Source organism: Pyrgilauda ruficollis, unplaced genomic scaffold (genome assembly GCF_017590135.1).
Source record: "Pyrgilauda ruficollis isolate IOZ18807 unplaced genomic scaffold, ASM1759013v1 scaffold206, whole genome shotgun sequence".
Taxonomy (NCBI): Eukaryota; Metazoa; Chordata; class Aves; order Passeriformes; family Passeridae; genus Pyrgilauda; species Pyrgilauda ruficollis.
This window is the reverse complement of record NW_024519874.1, coordinates 39,890-55,795: the sequence shown is the minus strand read 5'-3', so window position 1 is coordinate 55,795 and position 15,906 is coordinate 39,890. Positions and strand designations below refer to the sequence as shown.

General features: G+C 43.9%; 1 protein-coding gene across 1 annotated transcript in view; it reads right to left on the bottom strand.

Moving 5' to 3' along the window:
• ATRN (attractin) overlaps positions 1-15,310 on the bottom strand; it is a 145,660-nt gene extending 130,350 nt beyond the window's left edge. The window contains exon 1 of the mRNA XM_041467326.1: positions 14,952-15,310. Coding sequence (XP_041323260.1) covers positions 14,952-15,256 — 305 coding nt within the window. The 5' untranslated portion in view covers positions 15,257-15,310. The remainder of the gene's footprint in view (positions 1-14,951) is intronic.
• Positions 15,311-15,906: the final 596 nt, after the last annotated feature.

Genomic DNA, 15,906 nt, shown 5'->3' with positions numbered 1-15,906 from the left:
GGCAGCTCTGCAGGTGAGGTCTCACCTGAGCGGTGCAGAATCCCCTACCTTGGCCCCTCTTTTAACCCTTTTCGTCCTGTTCAACACCTTATGCTCCCCTTCCACACCTGTAATACGAGGAGACTGATTAATTCTGTGTCAATGGAAATGGCAAAATGGAAGATAAAACTCTCCAGATTTCCTGACTACCAGACACAGGTGAAAAGTTCTTCATAGGTCATAGAGTGCAGTCCTGCTCTGGGTAGTGTCATTGAATCAAAGAGGCTTCCAAAGCCCAGACTGCAGTTATTTATCTCTTACACGTGCCTTCATCCAAAATGATGCTTATGACACCTCCAACACACATATATATTGTATTTTAAACAGTATCACTTACAAATGGTAAATCTACCTAGCAATTTCTTATCATTCTTTCACACATTCTAAAATTTTGATCTCAAGGTCAGATTGATCGCTCTAAAGATACCAGATCATCTTTCCCTCCATTTTTTTAAATCACTACTGCACAAACCAAAGACTCAACTAATGTTCCTTCCTATGACTAGTTCTTCACCTTCTTCACCCTACTTTTAAAACTGCTCTTAAAAGATTATCCATACACCTGCTCAAGGGCAAAATTCAATTATAATTAGATTAAGAAAAGGTTTTAAAAGTGAATTAATGATATAGAGGATACAATAAAACTTCTGAAAATCTAATCAAAGCATTAAGATTACAAGAGTAGCAATGAAAAAGGCAGAAAATCTCATTTGAACCAGTGAACGTGAATGCCATCAGTATACAAATAATCAGGACAAAGTACAACATGGACTATTTTAGGGGCAACACAATGCAAATGTTATGACTAGGAGTCCTACAAACTCCCTTGGTGCAGTAACATGACATGTAAACATGTGTCCTATGTTCTCACCTCCAGTGCTCAGGATGGGCTCTGCAGTTTAACAGGAAGCTTGGGAAAGGACTCGCCATTCTCCAAAAGCTTGGTGTGGAAACAGCGCTCTAAAACCACATCCAGATTGGCAGGTAAGACAATGATGGCATTAGTCTGATAGCACCCAGCCTGTCTGCAGGGGCTGCAAAGCACCTCCTTGTACCAATCAATTCAGCATCACAGCTGTTATCCACTTCATAAATCAGTCCTGTAATTCTATCCTGTATTAGTGCACTTGGAGAGGGAAGTGTGCTATAATCCTTCTGAACTGAAACTTCAGCCAAAACACAGAAAACAGCCCAAGGTACAAACCATGACTGTGGAAAAAAGCAAAACCCAAAAAAAACCCCCAAACCAGACCAAGCAATGCACAGCAATTTCCCTTCCCTACTTTCAGTCCTGTTGCAGTTTGCTGCCACTAGTTTGCTTCAGATATCACCGGGAAGCAACGACAGCAGGGAAGACTGCTGTACTGCGTTTGGCTTTATTTCCACATGGAATCACACAATATCCTGAGTTGGAAGGGACTGACAAGGAGCACGGAGTCCAACTCCTGGTTCTGCACAGGACACCCCAACAATCCCACCCTGTGCCTGTGCACATTGCCCAAACACTCCTGGAGCTCTGGTGGCCCTGGGACCACGACCATTCCCTGGGGAGCCTGGGCACTGTCTGACCACCCTCTGGGGGAAGAGCCTTTCCTGATATCCACCTAAACCTGCACTAACACAGCTACAGCCATTCTCTCAAGTCCTGTCACTGGTCACAGAGAACACAGACCAGAGCTGCCCCTCAGGAGGAACTGCAGTTCACGATGAGCTCTGACCTCAGTCTCCCCTTCTCTCCTTCAGGAATATTTCTGAAGATGCCCTGGAATAAGACTGCAGGTGGCATATTGCCACCATCTATCTTTAGTTCAGTGCCCATTTAGAACAAACATGTCCTGTGCAGTCCATGGATAGGGTTCCTCAAAAGGCAGCTCATAACAACATTTTATTTAGATTTTTAGATCCTATGCAGGGTTTAATTTCAAAATCCCACACCTGAAGAGTTTGGTTTCAGTTTACTCTATGTGTCCGGGAATATCTCAAACAGTATTTAGCGCCAGCAATGTTTTAAGATATTTTACTGTATAATCAGTAGGTCCTTTGCTACTAAGATCAGGATGAGATGATACATAATATACTTCATATTACATATATCAAAACTACTTTGTACAACTGTTTTACCTTGCTGACCTGTTCTCTTTTCTCCATTACTTAAACAGAATACCATGCATTAAGGAACATAAGTGACATGCACAATACTTACTTTGACTCCACATCTCAGAAATCATAAAGCTTTACCTACATTTCATATGTTTTACACATACTATGTACAGAAGTAGCTGCCAAAAGAAAACCTAAAAAGAAATTTTCGAAACTTACCATTCCTACTATTTTCACTCCTCGCAGAAGTTACAACAATACACAACTCACCAGGGCCAAACTTTTCCCGAGTTTGTTTTTAAAGACCTAATAATGAACACGTATATCTTATAAAAGGACTTGAAGTCATCAGAGGAGAACCTCTGCTGAAATGTGAGTCTGTCATGAGAAAGGGAAAAATATGTGTGTGCGTATATATTTTACCCCATTAAAATCATAACTATCTGGCACTTTTTCAATTTAATTGGCGATTAAAGGGAAAGCATCTTGTGCCAAGTCACTGTCCTGACCTGCCATTAATCTTCAGCAGACCAACAGCCCAGCCTGTCAAAGGGCTTCCAACACTCACTTTGGCCATCAGGCATGTCACCTTTTAACTGCTCTTATCACATGTTTAAGTTAGGAGAATTAAAAAACTTTCCACAATGTTTTCTGACCTCAAAATGGGTGCTTTTTCTTCTTCAGATATGACAGTTACCACAGAGATCATCCATAGTGGTTTATCTCCTCCAGCATCAATGGGTAGTGGCCTTCATCCACCTACTTTCATATTTTCATCGTGTTACAAGACACCAAGGAAACATCAATTTCAGTTGTGTCTATAGAATCCTGTTAATCTCCCTATACCTGAACAGAAAGATTTCCTTCAGTGAATGACAGAAGTTAATTTATTATTTATTGAACTTACTACAAAAACGCAAGACAGCCTTGATGCCCAGAGAACCCCGCAAAGCCTAGCCATGAAGGGCTCAGGCTTCTGCAAATTTATAGCTTTAAATCAATATGAAATGTATGAAAAATTCAAGTGCAAACAAAAATCAATAGACACACAGAATTTCTTCTTCAAATCCAAAAAAAAAAGCAAGGACCCCTATGGACACAGGCTGAGAGAGCTGGGGTTTGTTCAGCCTGGAAAAAGTTCCAGGAAGAAATTCCAGCACCTTGCAGTACCTAAAACAGCTCAAAGAGAGCTGGCGAGATGTAGCAGGCACAGGGCCTGCAAGGCCTCCTTGGAGGTCAGAATGCCTGAGCTAGGAAATGCCAAGTCATGATGACTCGGGCCTTAGAAGCCCCTCTCTTCCGCCTTTCGGACCCTGCTTGTCTCTCTGTAAGCCTATAGGTCACTTTTCCCTGACCCTTTCTATTGGACAGTTTTCAAAACCTCTGTAGGGTATAAAACCCCCCAATTCTGCCTGGTTCGGCAGAAGAAGCTGTCACTGAGAACCTTCATGGGACACCCTAATAAAGAATCCTGTGGAACCTTATACAGCGCTTCTCCTCTCTCTCCCTGCGTCTGCTGCCCGCGGCCACAAGCAAGCCAAAAGAGCTGATAATCACACAGAGCTGATAATCACTAAGAGCTGAAATCACTTGAGCTTGCTTGGCTTGGGAGATCGGACCAAGTCTGAGCCTCCACTGAGACTATCCTGGCCTCGGCAGTCCACCGGGCGCAGCCCGGCTGGAGCCTATCGGGATAGCGAGAGACTTTGGACAAGGACATGGAATGACAGTTTGAGGGGGAATGCTGTCCCACTGACTGCAGGCAGGGTTAGATGGGATATTGGGGAGAAATTCTCCCCTGTGAGGGTCTTTGCTGTAAGGCCCTGGCACAGAGTGCCCAGAGTGGATGCGGCTGCCCCATCCCTGGAAGTGTCCAAGGCCAGGCTGGATGGGGCTTGGAACAGCCTGGGATGGTGGAAGGTGCCTCTGCCCTTGGGAAAGTGTAGAACAGACGTATGAAATTACATCAACCTTCAAGAAAAAGGGAAAGCACTCCCTCCATGTTCCCTGGGAGAACCTCCAGCCCAGCCAATTTCACTGGCAATGGTGAAACTCATGTAGAACCTGTCTTACCACAGGGCGCTGCTTGAGGAGCCCAGGTCTACAACTACATAGTGTGAGTCACCGTACCTTCATGTCTGCACTCATGCTTCGATCCTACCTGCCTTGGGATACTGGAAAATCAGTGGGATTTAGACAGTGGGAATATAGCAAACGATGTCTCCTCCAGCACCACGTCCTAGCTAATGCACGCACATCTTGCACTGCAAGCAAGCAAAGCTCAGGCACAAAAGCCACTCTAATGCCTCAAACAGCTTTGATCTGATAACACAATTTCCACATTGTGTTTCCTTGTCTTTCCATATCACATGACAAATTCCTATAAGTGCTGACTAGAGAAATTAAGATCACACTTAAACTCCATCACTTTTAACACACAATATCCTTTTTCATCAGTCTCAGTGAAGAGGAATTAGGCATATTTATAGTAACATTAACCACATTTCTTTTGTAGGGCAGTATTATTCTCAGAATAGACAACTGAATACCAGTTGCCATGCCAAACTGTCATTAAAATATGCTTCCAAACCTCCAGATTCCTATGTAAATAGAGTCATCATCACAACATCTTTAGACCATATAAATAATTTGTCCTAATTAATTGATAGGGAAACTGAACCAAGGGGATTAGATGATGAACTGTATTGATTCCTGAAGTCTGTGATCATCTATTCTCAAGGGAACAGTAAAGTTAGAGGCTATAAAGTCATTTCAGCTTTTCCAGCCAGACCACACATTCCTGTTTCTACCAGAAATCCAAATCCCCATCCTCTCACATTCAAACATCAAACTTGCATAGGAATTGTTATTGTACCATTCACATAAGGGAATTCTGCTGGTACTGACACTTGCCCACTGTCCAAGAAATTTTCATCAGCTCAGATACTGAGAAAAGCTGCAAATGATCCACAAAATACTGGTTTAACACACTTTCAGTAGCTCTAGAGTTTTCTTTGGGCTCATCACATAAATTCAGATAAAACAAGTTAACAGACTATCAAAGTATCCACAAGAAAATTTAAAATTCCAGTAATATTAGTATGGATGCTTCAGAAAAAGTGTGCATAGGCGGGAAGTCAAATCCTGGTTTTGACTTTCAACTACATCAACACCTCCTCAGAATGATTCATCCTCCAGAAGTTGAACGAGGGCATATTTAAACACCCATTACTATTCCCAAAATGAAAACCAGTAACTTTAAAGAGTCATTGCAACCTGTGCTTGTGAGAAAGACACCGACTGACCCAAATTTATAGAGCTGCCTGTTATGTGTTTCAGTGTAAGAAATCAATCCCTTAACTGAAGTGCACTGACACAAGGTCAAACAAGGAAGCAGCAACTATACACTCTGTTTGCATCTGCATTTATGTATCTTGAACAACAATACATTTCAACTTTTTCAACAAAACTAAAAGCAACTCACCCTACAATTCTGCCTGTTCCTGATCTCCCCTTGAAAAAAATTAAAATTAAAATCACTAGTGACCTCAAAACAAATTATTTCTCACTGCATTATTTGGAATTCAATACTTCGCTTCCAGCAAACCAGCAACTTCAATCTATGCTCACAATTTGGATACAGCAGTATTTTTTGTTGGGTTTTTTTTTGTTTTGGTTTTTTTTTTTTTTTTTTTTTTTTTTTTTTGGTAGCACTGGCCTGCCCAGCCAGCACTTCAGTTCCACACTACTCTGCAACTCGGGTCTTGCAAAGGCTGGAAATCTTTGCAGCATCACCTTTGCTGATTTCACACAAGATCAAAGTATGCAGGAAGCAGACATGAGAGATCTAAGCTCTGAAATCACTATAAAATTCAAGTGACACTCTCCACTCTGGATTAATGGGAGATGGACTGTGTAAATTAATCATTAAGCAGACAGGTGCACAACTCTGGCAGGAAACACGTTGCACCTTGCTGCAAAAAACCTTCACAAAACCACCCTGAAAAACTTATTTTAGAGGAACTCAAACACGTTCTTGATCGTAACAAGCAATGAAGTCTAAAAACTCTGCTCAGGGTAAACCTGAATCATAGATTTTCCCTAGATATGCAATTACATTCAAAATATCTGGGAGCAGTGCCTTGATACCAACATGTGGAAAATGACTAAATTGTGGCAGGAAAGAGATAATGACACAAGCACAAAGAAACTGAGGGGAAAAAAACAAACAAAAAAAAAACCCCATAAAACAAAAACAAAACCCACCAAAAACAAACAAACAAACAAAAACCCAAAACCACTAAAGTCACTCAATACACAGCTAATCCACTGCAGGAGTAATTTTTTTCATTGCAATGACTGAAAACTAAAGAGCTTTTAATCACAAAGTAATTGAAGACATTCCTTCCCTTTGCCATGAAAAAATATTAAACCCAACCTAAATTTTCTGAATGGAAAAATACCTCTCACTTTCTGCATTTGAGTTTATAAAAGGAGTTTACAAAAAAATGCTAATTCATCTGTGCCAAGCTTCTTATCCTTTGAGTAGACAATCACCACCTTGGAGACCGATATTAAATTTTCAAGCAATACAAACACTAATAAGAAAGTCTTCCAAAGAGTGTTTTTCTAGCACAACTTTCCTTATTTTTTTTTTCTTTCAGCTTACAGAAACTAGCAAAGAAAAAAAAAAAAAAAAAAAAAAAAAGAAGGTTTCTGAGAATCAGGAAACAGAGGGCAAAGGCAAATAATAGAAAATCTGGGATTTTCATAGCTGTATTTGTACATCCTGCATAAAGCTGAGCAGCACTGTATCATGGTAAAGGTCATTATGGATAATTTGCACCCCAAAGATGATTCGTAACACCGTGTACATACACAAAGCAACAACCTCCTATTTAAATTTTTGCAACATGCACTGAGCACACCTGAGCTAAGTTTGTGTACAACAGTGCTTTCACTTCTGCAGCTGTGAGCCCAGCAGGCACAGCAGGGAATAAAAGGTAGTTTACACACAAGAAAACCCTTGGCTGGAATGCCCACACCACCTCTGTCAGCATGGTGTCCCTTAAACCAGCTTAATTCCACTTCTGCATTTTCAGGGAACTGAAAATTGTGAATCTGGTGATATTGCAGGAAACTTCTTTTACCAAGTGAAGCCACAACCAGGACCAGGAAGATTTTCCAGATCCTGGGGTATCTGAGAAGTACTTCTTGCAATCTGTTCTCATCAGCTGCCCCTCTTCAGAAGGAATATTGCTCAGTTCATCAGTAAAACATTTAAATTCTTCTTCACCATGCAAGATACACTAAGACACTTCTTATCAGTCCAAAACAGAGTCCATTTTCCTTTAATTATTCTCCAAATCCCCCACTATGCCAATGTCCCAAATTTAGGTTATCAGATTGCTACATAAAGCTTGTTCTGTGTGCAATTAAGGGCTCTTAACAATCCTAATGATGTCACAACTATGCAATAACGACAGAGCCCTTACGGTCTGAATATCCCAAGCATTTCCCATTCAAGCCCAAACCATGCCTGGAATCATCTGTATGCAGCACACATCCACCAAAACCCTGGCAAGCAACCTGCCTCTCCATCAAATAAATATTTATTTTAAGCAAAAGGAGGAAAAGTGACTGTCTCAAGAAGATCTAAAGGAACTTCTGTGAGGATCAGCCATAAACCAAGCAAGGGAACAAACGCAGGAAACAAAAAGCAAACATCGTTACTGCTCCAGTGTTTGAGTGACTAAATGAGTATTTAATTCAAAATCGTGCACAAAAGCAAATTATCATCTCTGTTCACTGCTGTAAAATTGATCACCAAATATTCCAGCCCAGCTTCCAAGATGCTGTAGTGGTTTAATGGGCAGATGTGAGCATGTATCTCTGCAAGAACAAAGCACTGGCATAAGCCTGCTGTGGTCCTTCTTACGGTGAATTCCAGTTTGGAGAAGCTCCCTCCTCCCCCAAAACTACTTCGCTTCCAAAATCACATCATTCTCAACCCCATCTTCGGCCTGTTTTACTCTGTTTTTTCACTATGCTTTAGAAGATGTCATTTAAAAGCTCCTACTTGCAGGGAGTATTTTGAGTGCAGGAAAAAAAAAGCAAAGCTCTGTCTGGTCAAGAAGGTAATTCTAAGTGCTGTGCTTAGAACTTCAAATCAGAAAAAAATTCTTCAAGGATACCGTTCAAGAAAAGAGGACCCAAGGGTATCCTAATACAGTAATACAAGAGCTTGGTCAGCAGCAGCATTACCTAAATATAGGATTTTCAGCATGGATTTCATAAACATGTTAGGTGCAGGCAGCTCAGGGTTTGAAATTTGATTGCTCACAAAAGCTTCAGAGGAACAAGCCAGGAAAGTCAAATCCATCACATACATTTCAAATGTTATTTAAATTTATCAGGACATAGGATCAAAGGATCACTGGTCTTAGATTTTTTTTTTTCTCTCAATTAAAGAAAGCAACTATTTTCTGTGAAAATAGTGCTAATCTTGGTAATTTTTTGGTATTTCAATGTAAGTTATTTATGTTAAACGTAAATTGATGAAGATGGTAACAAACACCTGGTTGGACCTGAATTCATTTTATTAGTTTCCAAGGGAAGCTGTGGCTGCCCCATTCCTGGAAGCGCTCAAGATCAGGTTGGACAGGGTTTGGAGCAACCTGGTCTAGTGGAAGGTGTCCCTGTCCACAGCAGGGGGTTAGAATGAGAAGAGCTTTAAGGTTCCTTCCAACCCAAACCATTCTGTGATTACTTTGCATCCAAAACAAAAAGAACAACTGAGACTGAAATACTGGAAAAATCTAGAGCAGTGTCAGACAACTGCTAAGGGACTCAGGCAAGTATTCCCTGATACTTACAGAAACAGAGAAATGAGACAAATGGTGACCACTGCAGATAAGGAGGCGTTTGTAAGTCCCAGTCAGTGATATGTTCCTGGACTTGGCAGGAAGGAATGTTATCCTTTATCTGCTCTGTTCCAGGAGGTCTCATGCTCAGATGTGCTCAGCAGGAGGACGGGAACAGGACAGGACTTACTCCTCTCACACATGGAATGTTCAGTAATTCCAACAACTAAAGCTCCAAAAGGCAAGGCACTGGATGTGTGTGAGGCAGCGATGATGGGGAGGATCTAGCATGAACTGTTTTGTCTGATTGCTCTGAATTCTCCACTACTGCCTTCTTACTATAAAGCAGACTGAAAATAAGCAGTGAGCTTATTGCAAACATTAACAAAACCTCCCGCAAGTCAAATATTTATGGTGCTCGTTTAGTGCATGGTAAAAAAATGCAGAACAACTCAGATATTTCAAAAATACTGAATTATTTCACATGAAGTTTTGTTCTTAAAACAGCCCTAGTAAAAGATCAGATTGTCCAATAAAACAGTGAGAGGAGCAATAACAGAGAATTCAGATTAAATATTACCCATGAGTTTCTCAAGGAACAGATCATTTAAACAGAATCATGGAATGGTCTGGGTGGGAAAGGACCTTGAAGACCTCCTTCACCTTCCACTAGACCAGGTTGCTCCAAGCCACAAAACAGATAATATTTATATATTATATACATGTATGGATAGACAGAAATACAGATATGCATTCATAAGGATATCCACACATACCTCCAAGAACTAAATAAAAACATATAATTGTTCTTTTTTTCTCAGTGTATTCATTAAAATTGATGATGTTTAAGTATTTCCAACTTGAATAGCTTATTCTTTTTTACCAGTGCATAGTGTTCGAGCAAGTCTTTCATTAAGCAGCATGGAAGACAAAATCATTTTAAAGCACAATAATATCCTAATGAAAAGGGAGCAACAGAATGGGGATCAGGCACACATGCAGGCCTCAGATCTAATTTGAGCACTTAAACTGATTTGATTCAAATTGCCAACATCCTTGGATCTATTAAGCATCTTCCGGACCTTCTTAAATCTACAAACTGCCTCAGGTAGCTTCTTAAAGACAACTGTTTGTATTTAAGCTTTTAACCAAAAGTTCCTGTTTATTTAACAAAGAGAATTGTGATAGTTCTTTTCCAGCTCACAGCTCTCTCAGATAGTGATTTACACAAACCTAGAGATAAAATTCCTCTTCACTGTAATATTCTTTGGCCAAGCACGCTCTACTACCACCAAGTCCTTCATAACATTTAACCAGCAACACATAATTGCTCCCATTATATTACTAAAAAGGGAGTTTAAAGGATACACTCCAGTATGTTTTTTACTCCCCAGCTGTCAGGTTGCATGGTTAAGTCCTGCTTAGCATTTGCCATCTCCCACCACCAAAAGAGTATTACCATGAAAGGAGCACTAGTGCCTTTACATACAAAATTCATATTCCTGGAATAATTTGGTATTTCATTATACAGTCAAAATATTATTTTCAGCTACCATCAGACATCAAACTGCCCATCAGTGAGCCTACACACACAATCCACATACACTAAGTGTTCAAGAAGTCAATCATTATCCTGAATTTGTTAATCCAACCCTTTACAATCTCAGGACAATAAATGTAACTGAACCAGAGGTCATTTCTTGTTATGTGTTTTACCTGCCTTGTCTGGTGAGGAGCAGCTGGGGGAGCTGGGGGGATTCAGTCTGGAAAAACTCAGGGTTAGAATGAAAAGAGCTCATTCTCATGAAAGTGGCTGAGTTCCTATCCCTGGAAGTGCTCAAAAACATGTGGATATGGTTAGTGGTGGTCTTGGCAGTGCTGGGGGGAGGCTGGACTGGATGATCTCAGAGGGCTTTTCCACCTTTAATTCCATCTGCTAATTAGGCAGCTGGCTGAATTCAGTCTGGAAAAACTCAGGGTTAGAATGAAAAGAGCTCATTCTCATTCACTCCCTAAAACTCCCAGACAGAAGGATGCAGCCAGGGGGAGTCAGGCTCTGCTCCCAGGGAACAAGAGACAGGACCAAGAGGAAATATTTAATTCCATCTGCTAATTAGGCAGCTGGCTGACAACTCAGTTTGGGCAGGATGAGAGGTTGTGTCACTGAGCTGCAGACAGTGATTTGAAGAGTCTGTTAACAAAGCGTGCAGCATCTTTTTGATTGTACAATAATCAATGCTGCCAATTTCACTCTCAAGTCTGGAGTTCCCAAGCTCCCATTGCTCCAAATGTTATCTCAGGATGCTGGTGCAGCTCTGTGATTAGGGAATTTCTCATCCCTCCCAGCAGCAGCTCCTCTCCTGCACATATCATGGCAGCTCAAAGCCCACAGTAGTCTCCAGCCAGCCCAGAGCCCTCTGGAGGTTTACACTGAAATAGAAGACACAAGCACATCAGGCACATTCTGTGTTTTCTGTTTCAGCTTCCATCAACACCAAGATGGTTATCTTTGAACAACTAAAGTGGCTGGTTCCACACCTTAAAAAAAAGTCACCTGAAGTCCTTCCTAAATCAGCCTTCCACCTCTGAAAAGCACCACTGATCTGGGGTGTGTTACTCGTACATCTAACTGCAGTCTAAATAAAGGATTTCCCAGGGAAAAAGGGAAACGGAATATTAGAAGACTGCAACTCGATGCTACAATGTTCATCCTCCACTGTGAACACAAGAAGATGTCAGAGATTAGTAAGTCAGTGAAGCACAAGGTGTATCTTTACAATGTAAATGAAAACAGTCAAGGCCACAAATACAGTCATCATATACATCTAGATAAGATAGGATGATTAACATGCCAAATTTAATTACATCTCTCAGTCCAGCAGATAAGCACATAGAATACACTGCACTTAGAAAATAATTTTCACCTGCTCTTCTACTTCCCACTTGTACCTTCAGCATCTAATAACACATTAAGTCCTTTAAAGCCAAACTCTTGACAACCCTGAACCAAACAAAAACCTCCTGCAGAGCCAATTCTAACAGGAGACAGAGCAAACTCAAGGCATGTGAAAGAAGACACATGACTGCAAAACTATGAACACTGCTTGTTTGCATTTCTCAGAGCTCCAAGTTTAAAAACATTACTAGAAATTTCTATTCCTTAATAAACTAATAAACAGACAAATAAACCATCTACAGAGAAAAGCATGTATTATATTTTCAGGCAGAATTTTAGATTAGAATTGTATGTGAGAAAGAAAAAAGTTTTATCAAAACAGGTAAGAGGATAAAAAATTGAGGTTCTATTAGCAGTGAATATATACCAATGCTTTTTTTTTTTTACCTGGCATTACCATTCAGAAAAGAAGCCTCTCAAATCCAGTCCCTTTAAAATCACAAATATCCAAATATCCAAGTTTCTCCAAGAAAGTAACAAGTATGAGGCTATTCCTTAAAGCACTCTCCCAGCTAAAAGAAAATGCTTATCATGACAGTGGCAAAAAGACATTAAAAAGGCAGGTCTGGACTTCCAGGGCATGCCTAGCCTGGAATAATTTCTATACAAAACCCCTTTCAAACTGTTTGCAACACACAATCATCTACAGACAGTCAATAAATATGAATAAAAAAATTAAAGTATTTTTCTTCCATGAGTTCAGGTTATATGTACAGTTACCCTCCTCCAAATCCACAAGGAACATCATCGAAGGGTGCTTGGTACTTTCAGTAGCTCCCAAGAAAGCAGTCACTCCCTAGGATAATCATCCTTTTCTCATTTCTGATTCCTTCTTTTCCAGGAATCAGGCCTGCCAGGGAATTCATCTAATGCATGCAGACACACACACTGGCTCTCACTGCCACAGCTGACGAATCCAAGGCAGGTAACCATCTTACAGAAATCCTTGCCATAATAAGAAGCCAGGGAGCATCCTCAGCCTATTCCCATGAAATTTCCACTTGCTTATCCAGTGGAATACACCTCAGACACACAACCCAACCGAGTAACTCAATACTAAAAGATCTGGCCCCAGCACTGCAGAAACACACTTTTCATCAGCATATAGCCCAAAAATCACTGTCCTGTGCAGACACTCCTCATTCCCACACACAGTCGTTTGCACATGGCCTGGACCAGTGCAGAGCCAGGGGAATCCATCCCCCTGCCCAGAGCCCTCCTTTAGCCTTGTTTTCTTCCAAAAAAATTACTCTGAAGCAGCAGGACTCTCCCAATACCCTCAGTCCTGTTCAATCCCCTCCCACTGCCCAGTCTTGTCTCCCCACAAGCCCAGGAGCTTTTTCCCACCAGGCTGCTATTCCCACTGTCCCTCCACAAGACCCAGCAGCATTACAGCTCCAGACGATGAGCCTTCCAAATGCCAGCTATTCCCATAAGGATACTGCTGCTCTCCCCTGCACATACCCCTTCAGCAATAACGGTTAACCAAAACCAGCATCTACTGATGCCAAGAGGAGCTTCCTCAACCCCCCTCCAAACACCTCTAGAGTCTCCACACAGCCCTAATGCCCACTTGCATGTCCTTCTCCTCCAACCTGTTCTAAGCATGATCTAGTCCCAGCCACACATTAGTCCTTCTCCCCGCCCAGGAACTGGCCCCACACCCACGCTGTCCTCCTCTGTCCACCTGCTCCTCATTGCTTCCATCGGCTTCCAGCTCCAGCCACATCCCCGCACAAAGCCACCCCCATTCACCCACCATCCTTACACTTCCATTTATAAGTTCCCAAACCTAACCCTGCTGCCAAAAATATACCCCCCGACCCACTCCCCTCCAGCTTTATTTTCTGTCTGGACCTACTAAAACTTAAACCCAACATTTTCCAGGCTCTGCAATCCATCACACCCAGACCCCCACAGATCCAATGCCCTACAACCGCATCCCTGCTTCTACACAGCTCCTTAGAATCACAACTGATTGCCAGTTACACCTGTGCAACACCAGCCAACCAACACCAAAAATTCAGATCACTTAGAGGTGATCTGCATAACAAACATCCTGTACTCACCAACTGAGGCACTAAACAGCCACATCCCATTGCTCTGAGAGCTCCCACAGGAAGCCCAACCACTCACCTACTCTGGGGACCTTCAGACCAAGCCTTCCACACTGTCACCCCATCACACCCATGCTGCCATCATCCCTCAAGCCCGTTTCCGCACACCCACCTCTCCCTCTGCATCTAAATCCCTTTTGTCCCCCTGCATGGCTCCTGCCCATCCCTTTACACCCCCATCCCCCTGAATCAGCCCCACGCTCACATCCTCCCTGCCCAGAGACCCAGCCCCTATTGTCCCCTCAACACGCTCCTATCCTGCCCTAACACCTGCATCCTTATCGTCACCTGCACCTGTCCCTCGCCTTTATCATCACCTCAGTGTCCCTCACCATTCCCTTGACCTGCCACTCACCTTCAGAGTCACTTCCATCTACCGCTCACCTTTCACCTCACCTGGTCCCGCCCCTCACCTTTACTGTCACCCGGCCCTGCCCCTTCCACCACCACCCTACTCACTCATCCCTGGACCCTCCTCGGCCACCCACCCCGTTTGAGTGCCCAAACGTGCTTCTCGTACCCACCTCCCTATTTCCCTCGAGTGCTCCTTTGGGCAACCTGACCCGGGCCACCGAGCCACTGCTGTGTCTTCTCCTTTCTCCCTTGCCCTGTCGCTCACGCCCATCCCTGAGGTGGCTGCCACACGCTCCCCTCCGTACCCCAAATCCACGGTCCAAACGAACTCCCCACTCAAACCAGCCCCTCACCCTTGAACCAGCCTTTTATCGCCGCTCCCCAAACCTAACGCCTCACTCCTGAACCAGCCCCGCTCCTCCCGAGCAGCCCCTCAGCCCCGTCCACACGGACCCCACGCGTCCCCGCGCTCCGTGCCCCACCGCAGGGCATGTCCCCGCCCCCCGCCCCGCGGGGGCTCACCTGAAGCGCCCCCCGCAGTGCTGGCACTGGTCGCCCACCCAGCCAGGCTGGCACTCGCACTGCCCGGTGCCCGGCTGGCACCGCCCGCCGTTGGCGCACGGCTTGTCGCATTCCTTGGAGACCGCCACCTCCTCGCCGGCGGCCGCGGCGGGGCCCAGCACCAACAGCAGCAGCAGCGCCAGCAGCGGGGGCGGCGGCGGTGCCGGTGACCTCCCGCCCCGCCTGCCCGGTCCCCGCCGCGCCATCTGCGGCCGCTGCCGGGTCGGAGCGGGGCGGGCGGGGGGCGGCGGCACAACGCGGACCATCAGCCGCCGCGGGGCCTCCGCCGATCCCGCTACGGTGGCCGCGAGTGGGGGGGGAACTTGGAGGGCGGGGCCAGTGACGTCACGCCGCGGCCATGGCGGCGGGGAGGGGGCGGATCAGGGAATCACAGTCACGGGATCGGTTCCACTAATTACAGTCTCTAGTGCAGAAAAAGTGGAAGCCGTTTTTGGTTAGGTGCTACAGCTGCAGAGCTCTTCACTTAGGGGTGAGTTTTTCATCTCAGCAAGGTTAACAAGCAGAGTTTCAAGCACATGGCAATTCCCAAACCATGAAATGGCATTTCCCAGGAAATCAGACAATTTAAAACTGAGCTGTAAAATTAAAGCCCCTTTACTACTCCCCATTAGTTAAATATTACAGGTGAGAAAGTAGCAGCTGGCACAGGTACAACACGAGCACCACCCCAGTGAAAGGAGTAATGGGAGTTACAGAATCAGAATCTTTGGGGTAGGAAAAGCCCTCCAGGATCACCCAGTCCAACCTGTGACACTCCCCACCTTGTCAGACAGCCCGGAGCACCGAGTGCCGTATCCAGGCATTCCTTGGACACCTTCAGGGATGATGGAGGCTCCACCACCTCCCTGGGCAGCCCCTGCCAAGGCCTGACTGCCCTTTCCAGGAAGAAATTCCT